Here is an 18,648-nt window from a genome sequence, read left to right on the forward strand (position 1 = left end):
GAACATTTCCTTACCTCTTTGAGAGCCTACAGAGACTCACAGTTTGTAGCCACAACTTGCCTTTTCCTACCGGGCTCAGCGAGCCAAGGGACCCGTTCAGAGCCCCGCACCTCAGCTCTAAACCTTTCCCAGCAAAAAAAAAAAACCCAGATCCCTCCCAGCCCTGTGCAGGTGCTGTTATCTGCCTGCAAACAGTCATGTAAACCTTTGTGTTGGGATGTGTGTGTGGTTACTGCGACCGCAAACAGGGAGGGGACTTTGGGGAAAACACCCCTGGGGACCCACAGGGCCCTGCAAACACTTGTAAGGGTTAGAGCTGTTGGCCATGTTTAAATATCACATTTGTCTACGTCTTGTACCAGGATCTTACAGAACGGGGCGGGGAGTGGGGGGGAATCACACAGTGCTAAAGCGCTTGTACAAGTTATATGAATAAACAAAGACTTCCGTATCTAGGTGTGTCCAGCTACAAAGGTCACTTAGGTGTGGGGTTTTTTCCCCTCCGAAGTGATCCTGTTCAAGGTTCAATATCCTGTTTTATTTCTACAGTGCTTATAATTGAAAGTGAACGTTCAGGATCCTTGGATCTGATATCCTCCTGGTGCGCACAAGGAATAGAACTGAAAAAGGTCAAAGCAAGTGAACACGCAGAAAAGGCAAAAGTCCTACTTTGGAAGTATTGTTCTTGCACCCCTGTGCTCTGTGGAGTGCTCACGCAACCAAGTCTGTGCATGTGTGAGGCTCCTTCAAAGGAGGAAACAGGCTGCCTAACTTTTAGTGCAGAAAATTAGTGACAAAATACACACGAGCTGAGGGCTGATAGCATCTCTGTAATCTCGCACTTAATCTGCTCCCCTCCGGGAAAATCTGTTGACTTTACAGGCTGCCCTGAACACGCACCGGTGTCACTCTGCCAAGGCTGCGCGCAATAATTAACGGGCCAGCAGCACCCTACCCCTGTGACAACCGATCACTACAGTCAGGCATTCGCACCTTGATTTTCCCAAGTGGGTGCCTCGAGCGAGCGGAGTCGCCCACCCTGCTGGGAAAAAGCCCGAACCCCACTCGAGTTCTCCCACGCCCTCCTGTTTTTTCGGGCGGGGTGCAGGCGCGGTTACCCCCCAGCAGGTGCCGGGGTGGGGGTGGGGGCCGGGGCCCGGTGCGGGGCGGCCACTTCCTGCTCCGCATCGCCCCGGCCGCTGCGCCCAGCGGGGAGGCGGGCGGGCGCGGCAGCCCGCAACGGGGAGGGGGAGGGGGGAAAAAAAAAAAAAAAGAAAAAAAAGAAAAAAGAAAAGAAAAAAAAAAAGTTTGTACGTGCAGCGGCGGCGGGAGAAAAGCCTCCGCGGGCGGGCGGCTGTCGGAGAGCAGCGGCGGCCGGGGAAGGAGGGGGAGAGGAGGAGGCGGCTGCGGGGCCGCGGGGGGCGGAAGCCCGCCGGTGCGCGGGGCCGGGCGCTGCGTGCGCGGCGGCGGGCGGGAGGATGCGGCTGAAGCTGGGCTTCCTGCTGCGCGCTGTGCTGCTGGCGGGCAGCTTCTTGGGGCTGCTGCTGCTCTGGTCGTCGCTCTCGCCCCGCGCCGAGGAGCCGGCTCCCCCGGGACGGACGCGGGTGAGTGTGCGGCCGCGCTGGGCGGTGGGGCGGGCGGGACGGAGCGGCTGGCGGAGCCGCCGCCCGGGATGTGACCGGCGACGGCGGCGGGCGGGGGGGCGGCTGCCCGGGCTGCGGCCTGCGGCGCTTGCAGGCCTGAGAGAGGGGAGCGCGGAGCAGCGGGGCCGGCTGGCGGGGCCGCCGTCCCTGCCCGGGCGGCGCCGCTGCCGTAGGGCTGCCCGCGCCGGGGCCCGGGGGCGCCGCGCTTCGATGGGCCCGGGCCTGGGGGGTGTCCGGTCTGGGCCGGCACGGGGCCGCCGCAGAGCCTCCCACCCCCGCCGCCGCCGGTACCGGGCCATGGTGGTGCGGGCAGTGCCCCGGCGGGGCCCTTCCCCGGCACCTCTTCGCCGGCGGGGCCCTGGGCACCCAAACCGCCTGGGTCCATGTGTCGTCTGGGGGCTCTTCCGTCCCTAAAATAAGGGTGCTGGGGTGATCTGCGTGAGCAGCCTGCAGAGATCTCCCCCGGAGCTTCACCAAGGGGTGCGGGCGTTCCCCGCAGCTTCCTGGCCCTTTACTCACCCCAGGGCAGGTTTCGCCAAGGAGAGGCAGCAGACGAGGTAATTTAAGGAGAGCGAGCCGAAAGAAGGCATTCGGATTGATGGTGCTGGCGGTGCCGATCCAGATCCCTCTCCCACCCGTGAGGCGTGGGGTGGGCAGCGCTGAGGGGGGACAGTAACCTCCAGAAACGCTTCAGGAGGTCAGGCAGAGAAATCTGCCTTTCCCTGGCCTTGCCTTCGTCACTCAGGTGGGGAGAATCTGACCCCTCGATGCCAGGGTCTCCAAAGGAGTCAAAGTGCTTTTTCTGTTTTCACCAGATGTTCTAGAGCTATGGAGTGTAACTGGACTTAAGGAGGTCTGCTTGAAGTAAGATTAGTCAAGATTAAAATAATCTTGGAAAAGTTGTAAAACTTAACAGTGATTATCTTAAAAAGTGATCTTACGATGTGTTCACTAATGATCTTGGTCCTCTCTCGTGGGCTGCTTTGAATAATTGTGGAAGGCAAGCGAGCTGACAGAATTCTTGATTTTGAAAACTGGAAATGACTTTGGACTTCTTCAGCAGATGCTCTGTCTTCTGAAGCTGTTACTGTTTGCTGTATCTTGGCAGTTACTGCTGAGATAATAGGCCATAGTGGTTTTCTGGGAGATATGCAGTTTATTAAGTGGTAAAGTTTCTGTAATCTGTTCTTCCAGACACAACATGGGCTTTTCTGTGTACCGAAGAAATCTTCAGGAATTTTATTTGCATCCCTCCCAAGAAAATGTCAGGCAGTAAACATTTTGCGTCAAAACCACTCAAATTACTTTTCCTGCTTAGAAAAGGGTAACAGACTTGTAAAGTGACATCCTCTGGAAAAAAAAAATAGTTACGGTTGCACTGGTGTCTAAGGCAGTGACCATCTTCAGATTATTTTTCTGGAGTGACAACTGAGATATTGCAGTCCTACAGTATGTGTGCTGTATCAATTTATTCAGGTGGTGTAATGAATCACTCTGTCCTTTCTCACGAGCCTGAAGGCTTTCGCTTGGATACTTTGGAGCTGAACTCTTGCATGCACCTCCATTCACATGTGAGATCTCATTCGGAAATGGTTTCTAGGTAGTGCGCGTGGCAATAAAGGAGTCGGAAGAGTTTTTATAGTCCAGCCCCCGATAAAGCAGCGTCCGTCTTGATTACCCCTGCCTTGACTGGAAGAGGAAATATCCATAACAGACACCTCAGGAAATAATTCAATCTTTTTTGGAAACAAATATAGTTGTATTAAGTAAACACTGTCAGAGATGAAATCTAAACAGAATATCTGGTTCATTAACTAGATGAGCTGCTTACTTATCGTTGTGATATATATGGGAATGGGTAACACATGCTTCTTCGTGATTTTTCTGGGAAACCATCTTGTTATTATTAAATTCATCTTTTGGTTTGGACTGCTTTCCTCCTCAGAAGCTGCTCAGTTGATCAGTATGAGTTAAACAGTAGTGAGTGGGCTCACTACTAGCAGTGCTCCAGCATGTTTCTGGAGAGCTGGCAGAGCCCAGGAATACCAGGAATGTAGGGCCTGCATATCCAGCATCCTGCTAGGCGAGACATCGCTGACTCCGTGAGGTGGGCTTGTAATGCGGGGTATGCTCCCTGCAGTGCCTGGAAGCGGATTGTGCATTGGTGCGATGTTTTGGCATGTTGGAACTGTGAGTTTAATCATAACTGCTGCTCTGAAACATGCTGGTGTGCACTTTGTTCAGTCACACAGATGTGTGTGTTTGCTCTGCTGTTAGCTGCCGGAAAGTTTGTTAAGCTAAAGATAAGAGAATAATTTTTCTTCTTCCTGTACAACACCCTCCTCTAGCCAACGAATGTAAAATTCCTCCTCAGACGGTACCAGCTTAAAATAGAATTTAACCTTTTATAGCTAACCTCAGGCAGTACCCTTTCCCTTTCTGCACTGTAACCTTAGGCATTTTTTAATAGCACTGAGGCATTAAAGAAGCAAAGATGAGAAGTTCTGCTGTGTTGTTCTTTTTAGATTTATAACCTTGACTCTTCCTGCTTACAGCAGCAGATAAGAATAGGTAATACTGAAGATCTTGTAGCCTTGTTTAACTATGTACCTTTTTAAAAAAGTACATTCTCCCTTCAGATATTGTGTTATGGGTTTTTTTCTACAGATTTTAAAAGATTCCAGAGATCTTTTGGAGAGATAAGATGATTAATATACAGGGAGTTTTCAAAGACAAAGTGAAAGTGGAAAGTAGCTGTTTAGGAAGGAAATGAGAGAACACAGAGGTGATAACAGTAATACAGACAGTTGGAGATAAGACCTTTCTCTCTGATAGAAGACTACCACAGCCGTCTGTGTTCACTGAAAGCATGTTCAGAAGCTGAGGAGACAAAGCCCTTCTTCCAGTAACCCAACTGTGGAACTTTGTTTCTGCAAGACAACAGTTGAGGAAAAAGTGCTTGCAGGATTCAAGTATTTATTTATCTGTGTTATCAGAAGTATTCAAACAGAATAAAATAATCCTTATCCTAAAGAGCTTTTAGTTTCCAATCTAAACCAAATAGAAACAATGAAAACATATTAAGGTCTGTTCTCAGAGTCTTTAAAGCATATCTGCTTTTATGTAAGTAAGGGCATTGGCTATCTGAACGTAGGGATTAGAAGGGTACTGAAAATTTAGGCAGGGACATGCACGTTCTTGTTTATGGCTGTGAGAAAAGGTTAAGTGGAATCTTTGATTCGATTATTATATGCATGTTGTGGGATCTTTTGGATGTGTTCCGATACCTTCTGCTCTTCTGGATCAAGGGATCAGGGTTTTGGAGCTAGCAGGAAATGATTGAGGCTGTTCATTGTAGGAAGATTGCTGTAGGGATCCCAGCTATAGCACTCGTTGGTCTCAAGCGAGACGTGTTGCTAATGATCAGCCTCAGAGGTACAGCCTTAAAAGCTGGTGTCATCAAGGAGTGGGTAGTACAGCAGGCAGAACCAATGGACTGAAACGGTAAAGAAAGATTCGGTACTGGAAAGTTGAAACCAGCGTATTTGGAGAAGTAAATGTAGTATAGGTCAACTTTAACTCTCCAAATCTGACCAATTACAAAGTGTTAAAGTGACCAAACTAGTATTCAGAAGCTTTCAAAATTACGTGTAATTAAGGTTGGTGATTTTGGTTGGTGATTTTTTTTTTTTTTTTTTTTTTAAAGATCTGTTTAGCGTGCCTGAGGCAAAGCTTGAAGTACAACTTTGCATGCTCATAGTCTATGCGGTAGCAGTAGGATCAGTGGTCTCATACTTCCTCTGATCTTATCTGGAGCACTCCAAGAAGCTGATAGAAACAACCCTATTTGTTTGCCCATGTGAAGGAAAGCAAGTAAGGAGGAGTGTCCAGTGCATTACTTATCCCCTTCCGGAGCATGGGAAGGTAGTAAAAGATTTGCTGGAAGCATGTGGCTGACCTTGCACAAGTCAGAAATGTGGTAGTGAGATTGCAAAACCCACAAAATAAATTCCCTGTTCTGCCCTCTTCTCGTGTGCAGTGAGGAGAACTTCCTGAAATCTTGGCACGGGCTGCCTGGCCTTCTGTCTGAGAACCTGGTGCTTCGGATTTGAAGCATTACAATACTTGCGGTATTTCACAACTTTAGCTAGCTCATAGCCACTGAACCTGAGCCACCGATGGGCTGCCATTATCTTGCCTTGCCAGGTGTTGGAGATGTTTAATTTTCTGTGTCTGTAAGTGACGTGTTTGAAATGGGCTTTTATTTAGGGAGTATTTGTTTATCAATAGTTGTCAGTCTTTCTGGTTTCCTGGAGGGTTTTTTTTGTGTGTATAAGTAATTGGACAGCTGTCTCCTTCCTCCTACCACCCCTGAAAGCACATGCATCTCCTACACCAGCTGTGCTCTCCGTGCGCTGTAACTTAACAGGAGCTTCTGAGGTCACAGTCTCCACCTTGAGACATTTGCATCTTCATCCCCCTGCCAGGACAGTTAGGTGCCCTTGCTGGCAGATGTCACAGCAGCCGTGCCGTAGGGAGGGAAGGGCAGTTGCCCTTGGATCGGGAAGGAAGGCTCTGTCGAGGTCCCTGGTGCAGGTGGTGATTCTGGCACGTCTCTCTGGTTCAGGCAGCCAGGTGATGGGCTTGCAGCTGGGGCTGTGGGCCCTCGCCAACCACCAAGCTTAAACATGACAATTCCCACATGGACACTAGAAGGTGGAGAATTTATGATGTGGAGGCAGAGGCGTTAGAAAAAAAGAAAAAAGCTGAATGGACGTTTTCTGAGCTTTCTGGTGACACCCCTTCTCCTCCACTTTAAGGACCGCTAATATCCTGTATGCCTTGGCTGGATTGTCACGGAGAACTTAATGACAAGTTGCAGACTGAACTTGAGGTGTTATTGTGGTTTAAATTAGATTCTTTGCGGTGGCAGTCCCAGCAGAATTTTTCCACTTTCCCTTAACGAGTAACAGCAAATGTGCTTAGGAGAGAAAGTGAGAAGCAGGAATTTGAAGTCGATACAATTACTGGAGGAAAGATGGGAATCAGAATAAGATGATGAATCTGATGTAACAGGGAGAGTGGTGTTCAGTAGTGAAGGGATTCAAGTTGTCTGAGTTTGGTAAAAATGTAATGCGTTGTGGTAAACAGGTGATCAAATAGCAAAATGATATCTCTCTCTCCGATTGCTTTGTATACCTTACAAAGCTTACCTATGTGTCGGTCACTTTTTTTACTGATTTGCCTCTCTGTAATTGGGTGAGATCTAACACAAGGAGCGCCACGTCAGTTCTGCCACTCTGGCATTACCTGAAAGCTCAATGCAATCATTCATCTTCTGGGTGTGAAAAGCGCCGTACAGGTGCCGGGCAAGGCGTAGGCACACTGCCTTTTGCAGTCAAAGCCGTCATAAGTCACTACTTCATGCGTGACGCTCTGCAGAAATAAACACCTTGGCATATTTATCATGTTCAAAAAGTTTGGTTTGGAATCCGAACGCGGGGCGGCAGTCAGCTTGCTATAGCCACAGTATTGCTGTTGTAGGAATTAAACATGGCTTTCTTTTTCCCCCTCTGTTTATTACAGTAATGTTTAGTGTTGTTAGTGACAGTAATAGGCAAAATGTTTTGAGATATTAAATGCTAATTTTTTTTAATGTATGCTTTCATCTAAATTGGCTTTGAAAAAGCTTGTAAAAATCTGTCACCCTTGGGAGAATGTAAAAACCCCAGTCCCTATCATATTAAAAGTGAAATCTTTTGACAAATGCTTCCACTTATGTTGCAGAATAAATGACCACAAAGCGGTTTCCTGAATAATGTGAAGAAACGGGGGGAAAAAAAGAAAATTCTACATAGTTCCTACGATTTATGTGTACATACATAGATTGTATTAAAACTTTCTTGAACTCTTTTGTCATTAAGATCCCTTATAATAAGTTAGGTAAGTAACTAATTATCTTAAGGCTATTAATTATGTAAAAGTCTAGTCCTCTAAAGAGAGCAATTTTGCCCTATTTTTTATGTATGTGACAAGATTCCCTTTGTCCTGTTCTAGCCCCAAGTGTTACCATTTGTGGTAACACCTGAAAAATCAAAGATCTTAAGTTAAGGCTGGCATTTCCTTTTTAAGAATCCCGATGCAGGAGGAGGAACCAGGGAAACTTTGGCAGGATCCCCAGCATAGGGTGAAAGGTGGCTCTGCTCTCCTCGGTGAGATTACACAGCAAAAATCTTAGAGATTGTGTCCATTTAGGGAACCGTACAGGTAAAATTATTACCCTGTTGCAGTACCTAATGGAGAAACCTTGAGTGAGACAACAGAAATCAGGAAGCATCAACACAGTGGGTTGGGTAGGCTGTTATTTGTGTTTAAAAAAAATAAAATAAAAGAAGTGGTAATTTGTGCTGCTCCGTGGCCAAACAATGGGGCATTAAAAATAGCATTTGATGAAGTCCTTTTTAAAGAACAAATCTAGGTAATAGTTAACTCTCTGCTTTAAACGTGGTGAGTTAAGAGATGATGGTGAAGCTGAAGTACTAGAAATTCTGCTGCTAGTAAATTTAGTTATTGGAAAAGACCCAGTGGGTCATCGGGACACCAGCATAGAGAGAAGGCATGTCACATCCAGAAGTACATACATGGGCTTTTCGCCACGTGGGCAGGCAGCGTGCACATTTCCTAACCCCAAGCTCAGCAGAGTTAACATTGCTTGTCCTGAGCTGACGTTCCCTAATGAGAAATGACAGTATCTTTGTCCTATTTTTGTCAGATATTAAATCAGCATTACGGGAGACTGCCAAGTGGAAATAGGGCAGGACAAGCTGTTACATTAATAGGTTTGACTTCTACCTTGGAGGGGGGGGATGCTTTTTACAGAAACTAGGCCATATAATCTGAGAGAAGGATTCCAAGTCTCCAAATCTGGTAACAGTTACATTTAATTACTAGATTCCCTCTGTAAGTATGGAAAACAAACGTCTACTGTGAACGATTAGTTTAAAAATAGCAACATGCTGCTTAAAAGGCCGCCTCCTCCATCAGTTTTCTTTAATCTTTTTGTGAATTAAAGGGAATTTGTCTTGCTTGAATCTGCCTTTAGCAGTCCACCTCCACCCCACAGTGCTCTAGATTTAGGCACTGTTTTGGTGAGTGAGGTTTCCCCCTCTGTGATTAATAGCAATGCTAAGGTAATGTCTTTGGAAAGGAAGATGTTACCAGAATGGTCCAATGAAGGGGAGCAATAGGCAGCCGGCAATGTGCAGGTCTTTGCAACCTGTGATACTGTGTAGGCTTGGATTTGGGGATATTCTGGCCTTTCACTTAATATAGGTTTTGGGGAGAAAAAAAAAATATATATAAACTTAAATCAAAGGTTAAGCTTGTGCTTTATAGCAGACTTCTAGATTGTGATTTATCAGTTTAATTGTAGCCTCCTCCTTGAAGGAGCTTGCTGGGAAAGTTGTGCTTTTGTGGAAAAGGAATGTTTTGTTGTTAATAATTGTAAAAAGATATAGAAGAGAAGGCTAATACTTGTATTCTGCGTTTGTTTTTCAAATAAACATCCTTATTATGTTCCCCCTGCTTGAGTCTAAACAGTTTTGAATTTTTTGTTTATTTATTGGATGGATCATTTGAATTGGTAGGTCTGAAATTTCAAAACAAAAAAAAAATCTTTGCTTAGTGTAAGCTGCTTTTGAAATAGGTTGGTGCTTTCCTAGGGATGCATTTTGTAGCACAAAATTCCTTTTCTCTGAAAACTCATTGACTTCCCAGGTGGGAATAAAAATCTTATTCTTACCGAGCCGCGTATGTACTTTATGCATAAACCAAAAATGGCGACTTTTTGCTGTGAAGAGATGATGCTTAAAAAAAGAATTGTATTAGGAAGGAATTAAGCATGCTTCTTGCAATTTGCAAAACAAGTTGTTTGGGTGGTTTGTTTTTTTTTTTTCCTTATTATGATATATTAATTGTTTGTTGTTCTATGGTGGTGTGTATTTCTTTTAAGCTTCTCTCTTACCATCTCTTTTTGAATCTTTCATTCTAATCGCTGACTTCAGTAATGTTGTTCTTGTATTGGTCTGGCTTTCCTAAGCTAGAACTTATTTTCTTTTGATTTCCTTGTGGAACGCTCAGTTGCAAATAGCAGCAATCAGCACTGATGTGCAGTAAATCCCTGAGCAGCAGGAGAAAGTTGTAGGACGGTATAAGGTAAAAACAGTATACTGGTTTACATGCTGTTTACATTTGGAAAACCTTCTTTACAGTTGAAGGTCTCAAAATATAACTGTTAATGAAATTAAAGCATAAGCAGATGGTGCTCCGCCCACAAAGTTTCTTACTTATTTTGTTATCTTTAAAAAAAATTGGCAATGAAAATGGCTCAGTGAGAGCTGTTCTAACTTGGGTGAATACAGTTGGTTTTTTAATAAGGCAGGAAGTAGTATTTTAAATAGCGTGCTTTAGAAAAAATACAAGATTTTAAATGAAGTTGAATATAGAATTTTTTTCCTGTTTGAACTGATTTTTTCACAACTTGAGGATTAAAATTTGCTTTGGTTTTAACCTGTTACAAAAGATTTCCCTTTTAAGGATGACTGAAAAGCCAAGGAACAGCATTTCAATCGGGCTGAAGCATAGCAGCGACCCATTTTATTCTGAGCTCCTGCCTGTGTGGGTCTGAGATATTTAAGCAATGTCTTTGTTTTCAGCTAGCTGCTAGGAATTCTAGATATGTCAAAGAAAGAGGTATTTATCATTTTAAGTTTGCTGTAGAAAATGCCTCCTCTGTAATAATATTTTGAACAAAACCAAAACAAGTGACCAAGCTACCTCTTAAAAGCATCTGGGATGGTAATGTCATGAGGTTTCTATTCTTCCTATTGAGGAAGGAAGACCAAGACAGACAATATTGAGATAACATGTTCTCCAGAGAAAATAAGTTGTTCTCTGCATGCTTTAGTCTTGGAACAAGATTTGCTACACTCTCACTTAAATGAGGCCTCGAAGTTGGCTCTTCAAGGCTCATAATATATGTCTTTTTATCATGCACCTTAGACCTGCTCTGGCTCTGCTAATCCATCTCCCACTGTGTTATTCTAACATGCCAAAGCCTCAGAGAAGCTTTAAAGAGCAGCTATGAAATATGTTGGATTTTTCTCACCTCTTCTGCGTTTTCCACCCTCATTTCCCACCTGTCTCTGAAATATCTTCCTCCTGTGCAGAACCAAGACCTTCACTAGTGATTAGCTTAAAAAGAGTATCTCAGCACTATCTGCAGAGGTGGAGAGGGGTGGGAGGTGAGGTTTTCTGTTGTTTGCCTCTTTTGATGGAATATGAGCTCTTAGTGATTGTAAGTGTATTGCCTGTCTCTGATCAGAGGGTTTTTAGCCAGGAACTCTCAAGTCCAAAAGGATGGTGTGCGGGTTTCTTGTGCACCACCTCAAGAGGTGCACAAGAGGGAGGTGCTGGTGAGGGAGGAGGCTCTCCTGCTGCCTCTGGTATCACTTTTTGGAGATCCTCAGCTCCAAATGCTGATATTTCACCCAATATAAAATACTTCTATGGCATGAGATTTACTGAGTGGTCTTGAGTAGTCTCTGTGGAGGTGTTCCAGCCCTGGGTGTCTGAAGGACAACTGCAGATTAGTTTCTGGAATGCATTTGTGTGATCTCAGTGTCTAAGAGTTGAAGGTTCTTTGTCTTCTGTCCCTCTCTATTTTCCAATACCAATGTAAAATATTTGTCTTAAAGACTTGCTTATTTTTCAGTTATGTAAACAGTACAAAAAAGGTTGGGCTTAGGAAGGCCAAGAAGTGTGGACTTGACAGTGAGGCTGTGAGGGTCTTTGAGCAGGTCCAGGCATGAGCTCCTCCTTCAGGGTCATCAGCAGAAAAAACATCCTCAAGGAGGGCAGCTATCCATAGCACTGGAATCAAGACTGGGAGAAGACTTCGATGTCAAATCTGGAGCAAATGGTTACTCTGGCCCAGCTTTGGCAATGTATGATGAAACCCTTGAGTGCTCACCTACGGAGCAGTGAATAGGAATCCAAAGTGTTGATGCAGTCACTATTATTTTGTGTAGAAAAATAAAAGGCGTGGAGTCTCTGTAAGATACAGAGTTGTTGTATTAGAGAACAGACTTGCCTTTTCCCTTAAAAGTCACGTCAGTCACCTCTCGGGGAGTTACCAAGTTTTGCTCCCGTTATTATCCTCTACCAAGGCTGGTGATGACAGGGGAGTTGTCAAGCTGTTGTGATAAAAGGGAGCAGACTGCCAGGATAGTTCATGTAGCCTTTAATCTTTGTGTATGCCTGAGGGGCCTTGGGAAAAGAGGATGGCAGGGAGCAGGCTGGATTAGTTTTTCTAGATGAAATGGATATGTCCTGGGGGTTGGCCTACTTTAAAAATAATTAGAATTCTTAGAAATATGCCGTCCTTGAACAAACTTCATCTGTCCTACGTCCCCTTTTCTGACTCCTGTATGCCTAGATCTCGTGGATGAGAGACATAAGAGATGCTGTGTGCCTCTTTGGGAGGTGTTTGTTTTGGAGATATTTCCCAGGGGTGCATAATTTCTAAACCCAGGCTGACTTGAATATACGTGTCTGGTGAAATGTGCACAGGGACTGCAGGTAATCAGAGGTACCTGTTATGTTTTTGCTGTTGAGCTAAGAATAGAGAGGCTGCTGGGCTTACAGTAAGGCATGCAAGACACTGATTTTCAGATCTTGACATATAGAAACAGACTTCTTTTAAAAATTAACTTTTTAAAAAAGCCCTGTATGTTTGCATCAGGTGACAAAAGTATGACTGGATCCTTGGAAGGAAGCTTGATGATGATCAGTGTGCCAGCACAAGTCCATGTTCACGTAATGAGGTGCATTGATCTTCTGTTGTTCCAGGTTCTTGTTTTAATCTCATCCTTAGCTGAAGGATTAATATCTCAATTTATTTCTTTTTTTTTTTCCTGGTGAGTTTTTTTTTTTTTTTTCCTTAAGGATTCTTTGTGGGAATTTGGGGAGTTATTTAGGCTTATTCTCATGACACACTGTTCAACAGCGCAAGTTTTCTTGCATTGCAGTAAGATATTAAATGATATGGCTATCTGGAAGTAAGAAAGATAAATTATCAGACTACTTCTCTTGACTTTATCCTCTATAATAGCTTGGGCAATCTGTCTTCTAGCAGGTTTGTCACAGGATATAATTCTAAGGTTTTTATGGAAAAAAAAAACCAACCCTGTTTCATTTTAAACTCTACAATTCATGTCTATGATTAAAGAAGGCTTTACAGCCTTAAACACTAAGCACCAAAGTTTTCACTGATAGACTTGGCCAGTTAGCATTGCTGCAAAGGAGAGGCAGCTTGAACAGGTTTTTGAACAGGTTTTATCTTGTACGATATTTGCAATAATTTAGTCTGTACTGATCACTTGTCAAAATACAGTTTGCAGTTAAATCCCAGCAATCCTAATTTTCAGGAGTTGTTCACAGCTCTTAATTTCTAAGAAACAGGCAGAACTTTCTTTTATTAATTTGGTTTATCTAACAACCATAATGTACTTTTTAATGTAACCAAAGGCATACTGTTGCAAGCAGAATTCATCATACTTTTTAGGTCAATGCTGTAAAAATATTTCTTTAATATCTTAACTAAATAAAATTGACTCTGGTGCCTTGAAATGTTCATGGATGAGAAAGCTTTCAAGTATCAGAAATAATTGTATTTTATCTTCTTCATTTTTTCATTCTGAGACCTGAGATTTCCGAAGTCCAGAGCAAAATACTTTTCACAGATTTACTAAAATGCATGGGAATCTATTCTTAAGCCCAGTTTTAGTGGTGGGGAAGTTAAGGTTTCAGTTAAAATAATCAGTGTCTTATAGCTGAACCCATTAAATAGTCCTGTATGTGGTTGTATGTAGCTGACTTTCTGTAAGTCACGTTGTCTTTATAGATGGCAATCTTCAGGCGGTGTATATTTAGGAGATCTATTTCTAGTCTAACACCAAACCCCAACAACTTTCCTGGACGAAATCTATTTGCTCCCCCACATGCATTTAATTTTGTCAGACCTTAATGTTGCTTTAGTGCTTTTATACTGTATCGAATGTAGGACTTGAGGAAACTTTTAAACTGTATCAAAAAGACCAGTTATTGTAACTCTAATGTTTTGTAACCAGCGCTGGTTTTGTCCCAATGCATGTTAACCTCTGTGATGTTCCTTTCCCTTCATAGATTTTTGCTTTTGAGGTTTTGGTTTCTTTACTTATTTTGATTTATTTTGTCCATAGACTGAAGAAATGTGGCCAGCACTAGACTGGGACATTCCCTAATACCCTTTCTTATCTAGACATAGTGGCATAAAAGATTGGATACAGGAGTGAGGAAATACTTACATGAAAGAGAGTTCTGTCTCACATTTGGGTGCATTTTCTAAGGAAAGGTATTCTGGTTTTGTTTAGTGGGGGGGGGGGGGGGGCCCTAAGGTGGTAGCTTCTGTAGGAAACTGCTAGAAGTTGCTCCCCTTTGTTTAGTGGACTCGGCCGGGCCTAGGGCGGACCCGCTGCTGGCCAAGGCCGAGCCAATTGGTAGCAGAATATTCCATGATAACGCCTCTGCGATAACATATTTAAGAAGGGGAAAACAGGAAAAAAAAAAAGGAGAAGAAGATGTAAAGCAGCTGAGTGGGGGCAGACAGGGGGAGGCGTGAGGCTTTTGGGCCTTGCAGGCCTCACTCTTCGGCCTCCCGCAGGGCAGCCGACTGGGCCCAACTTGGCCCAGTCTGGCTGCAAGAAGTGGAGAGGAGATGAGATGTGAATGAGATATAAAAAGGATCCTGAGATGCGTCTGCCAGCCTGTTGTGAGGAACGGCTGCAGACAGCAAGGTCAGTGAAGAAGGAGGGGGAGGAGTAATGTGGCTTCTGGCCAAGATTCCCCTGCAGCCTGTGGTGACGACCATGGTGGAGCAGGTTGTCCCCCTGCAGCCCATGGAGGTCCACGGAGGGGCAGAGATCCACCTGCAGCCCGTGGAGGACCCCATTCCGGAGCAGGTGGAGGCCTGAAGGAGGCTGTGGCCCATGGAGGGCCCGCTGGGGCAGCTGTTCTGGAGGGACTGCACCCTGTGGAAGAGATGACCCACGCCAGAGCAGTTTCATGAAGGACTGTGGCCTGTGGGAGGGACCCCATGAAGGAGCAGGGAAGGAATGTGAGGAGTTCTTCCCCCAACGATGAAGCAGCAGCATGAAACAATGCATGATGAACTGACCGTGACTCCCATTCCCTCTTCCCCCCCGTGCTGCTCGGTGGGGGGAAGGTAGTAGAGATAATGTTAAGCCCAGGAAGAGGGAGGGGTAGGGGGAGGTTATCTTGTTCCCCGTCTCATTATCCTGCTAGTTTTAGAAATAAATGAATAGTTTTCCCCAAGTCGAGTCTGTAACAGTAACTTTAAGGATTTCTCCCTGTTCTGATCTCAAACCTCAAGCCGTTTTTCCTTATATCATCTCCCCCTATTCTCTCAGAGGGTGGGGGGAGCAAGTGAGAGACTGCATAGTCTGGTCCTGATCGGAGCTGAACTACGACAAAAGGGTAGTACTGGAGATCTAGAGATACATGTTCAAATCATCATGCTGTGAAAAGTCACCATTTTTATATCTTTTTAATGAGAACTCAATGTTGAGGCTTGGAGCTTTCCTGAAAAGGGAGAAGTGCCCTCACCTTGTGCAGGGCAGCTGCTGGTTGTGCACATCTTCCCTCTCCCCTCTGAATTTAAAATGCAGCTATCTCCTTAACCCGTAGTAAGAGGAAAATATTTTTTTTTCCTTGTAGCTCTAATTTGGTTTAGAACAGTAAAGGGAGGCTCACACGCAGTGCTGCGTGGTCCTTGTCTCTCCTCTGTGTGCCTTGCTCAAATAACGATCTTGAATGGCATGGGGAGGCAGCTGTGTTCTATGTTCTTTGCTACTGGGAAACTCTCCTCTGTGTTTTTCAGTTACCCCTCCTTCCAGCAGCTTTTTTTTTTCCACGCTCCTGTTTTGAACTAGCTCAGTACGGATGCTCACCCTCCTCATGGCTGCCAAATTCATTTGGCTTGCCCACACAGCTGCCTTTGAGGAGTCCTCTATCCAGCTCAGCGTGTGGGTGTAAAGGTGCTTGTGTTGGTACACAGGCAGGACCAAAATCTGTAGCAGAAAAGTAAACTGACTGTATCCATCCTACTCTGGAACAGCAGCAGATTTAAACAGAGGTTTAAATCCACAACAAATTAGCAAAAATAAAAATGTAAAGACAGCTCATCTACATCAGCTAAAAAAAATATGATTTTTTTATTAATTTGTTCTGCAGGACCTAAGTGCATCTTGGTTTTTGTATTCCTGGTGTTCCACAGTTCACCTTGCAGCAGAGATTAAAAACATCGCCTCCAGGTTTTACTGTATATCTGCAATCTTGGGAAGATAAATGTCAATGTAATGCATCATAGTATTGACATTCAGAAGTCTTCCAAACTTTGCTTTTTAAATAAACAGGGAAGTCAGACTTGAGTCGCTTTACTCAGTAGGAAGAGTAGGCAAGTGATTATTTTTTTCCACATCTTATATAAATCTGACTTCCTTTACAAATCTACGGTTGTGTCATACTGTCCAAAATTTTAGAACTGGAACTGCTGTACTAAAATAAAGAAAAATATGCTGTTTCCAGGTAAAATATTATGTCTGAAGTGACTTTTATTGCATGTGGCTTTCAACTGCTCTTTGCTACAAAGATGCACAGACTTTCTGCTGTTCATGTTCTGTTTAAATTATTAAAAATGGGAAGCTAAGTAGTAGCTTATTTTTTAAGCATTTGTATTTCTTAATTGAAGTGAGTTGAAAAGTGAAAAAATCCAGCTTTAGTGATGTCAGAAAGGCTCTCCAAATTTTTTGCATGAGATCATAGGACTATTTAAACTGAAAGGGACCTCAGTCCAACCTCCTGCTCAAAACGGGGTCAAGTGTGGGGTCAGACAGACTGCTTGGGGCTTTGTCCAGTTGGGCCTTGAAAACCTCCAAGGAAGAAGACGGCACAGCCTCTCTGCCTAACTTGTCCCACAGTTTGGCCATTTTCACGGTTCCAGGTTTTTTTTATATCTAGTTGAATATTTCTATCAGTTTCACCAAAGAACACACTGACACCTCCTCATTCCTGTCTCTGATATTTTTAGTTTGCCATGAGACTTTAAACTGCTGAACTGTTTGATTGTAATTTAAGAAAAAATAGTGGGTTTTCTGGTTGGTTTTTGCATTGGGGTTTTTTGTTTGTTTGTTTGTTTTCATTTACTCAAGCTTTTTAGTGGGATTGTGACTCAGTCTGGTTTTCTGTGTCCTAACTTAGAAGATTTGTCCAAGTCTACATTGTATGATAAAGTACTGTATTGAGAAAATATTGATTTGGGTAACTTGCATATGACAGTTTTAAACATAGCATATACCTTTTATGTTGTGCTGTTGTCACTTGCGTGCAAGAACTTTTAAAAAAGAAAGCCAAAAGGTGACTGATTATTGACAGCAATAACATTGGCTTGGTCGACAACCGTGTGAATGTATTGTCTGTTATAGAAAAGGCTCTTCTAGATTGCTTTTCCTTACAATTTTCAATATAATAGTTTTGCAGGCTAATGAAAGCTAGCAGAGCACAGTGGATTTTATTCCTTAAATATTTTGATTAGAGTATCTTCATTTGTTTGACTGATTCTGGTCTGATGGACAGTAAGCAAGTCTTTATTGTTTACTGTCCTGTCCTGGTACCTCTGTCAGTTCATCCTTCTCTGGTATTTGATGGCTCATGCATGGTACTTCTCTGTCATACAGGAAGATGGAAATACTGACATCTTTTTTCTTTTGCAAATCATCCTCTTGGGAGGCACTGTCTTTCCCCAGCCAGACGTTAAGTATCAACCACCTTACTGACTCTTCCTTCTCCAGCTGGCCAGATTCTGACATGGACAACAGACTTTCTTTCTTGGGGACTGCAAAGAGCTTTTGAAATTAGTTTTCTGACAGGCTTTAACAAAATTGTCTTTGTGTTAGAAGTTAAAGTGCAAGGCTAGCATGTGAAGGTCTTGATTCAGTGAATTGCGTTCCAATTTAAACACTTATTTAATGAACTGGAGAGATCATAAGTGTGCTTCGCTAGTAACTTTTCTGTGTTAGAAGGGTGCAGTTTTCATAAATGCAGTTATTAGCACGTCCATTTGAAACCTACCGGGAGCATGCACGCTTAGTGCTTGTGGAAATCGCTCCAGCTGGGAACCACGTTACTGGGCGAGTATAACCTGAGGAAGAGCTTGCCATTATTTTGAGATGAATTTGTAACCAAAATTCCATTCTCGTTATTTACATGGAGAGTCTGGATTGCCAAGACTTCTGAGTTCATAACAAAATTGTTTACAAGGATTGAACATTTGTTAAAAAGATTACGGGGCTTCAGAGAAATGCCCCTTGCCCTGCTGTTTGGGTGGTGGGGGTATCCTGTGGTTAGAGCCAGTGCTGAGGAAGCTGCCTTCCATTTGTTGCAAAAAAAAGGGAGATCCACATCCATCTTCTTTGCATGTGCTGTAGCCAAATAATTCAGATGGTAGAATGCTACAGTCCAGTTGCAAAGGAATCGGTGCACCCAGGAGGATGATGTTCACTTGCATCTTCTCCAGACGTGATCAGAAACGCCAGCCAGAGCGTACCTGAGCTGAAACACAAAGGTTACGTGAAAACTCTTTTCAGGATCAGATGTAGGTGAGTGCCTTGGAAGATGGTCAGCGCTGGAGGCTGACATTTGGTGGCTTGTTAAGAGAAAGCAGTAGAATGTCCATTCCCAAAGTCCTCCTTGAGAGTAACATTTTGAATGTTTGTCTCAGGCAGCTTCAGGGTTAGATGGCTGGCACCACTGTGAATCATCTGCACTAACAAAGCGAATCTCAAGGGAGTCTGTTTCTCGAAGTCCAGGTGCAACGTGTCTGCCTCCACTA

General features: G+C 43.9%; 2 protein-coding genes across 3 annotated transcripts in view; one reads left to right on the forward strand and one right to left on the reverse strand.

Annotated features, from left to right (window-relative positions):
- SCRG1 (stimulator of chondrogenesis 1) overlaps positions 1-18,648 on the reverse strand; it is a 780,146-nt gene that overhangs the window by 661,076 nt on the left and 100,422 nt on the right. The window lies entirely within an intron of this gene.
- The window catches only part of GALNT7 (polypeptide N-acetylgalactosaminyltransferase 7), a 75,787-nt gene continuing 58,508 nt past the window's right edge, over positions 1,370-18,648 (forward strand). For both annotated transcript variants that reach the window (XM_086747578.1, XM_086747577.1), the window contains exon 1: positions 1,370-1,604. In XM_086747578.1, the coding sequence (XP_086603704.1) occupies positions 1,479-1,604 (126 nt within the window). In that variant the 5' untranslated portion in view covers positions 1,370-1,478. The remainder of the gene's footprint in view (positions 1,605-18,648) is intronic.

The sequence above is a fragment of the Chlamydotis macqueenii genome, chromosome 4, assembly GCF_036417535.1.
Source record: "Chlamydotis macqueenii isolate bChlMac1 chromosome 4, bChlMac1.mat, whole genome shotgun sequence".
In the NCBI taxonomy this organism is placed as follows: domain Eukaryota; kingdom Metazoa; phylum Chordata; class Aves; order Otidiformes; family Otididae; genus Chlamydotis; species Chlamydotis macqueenii.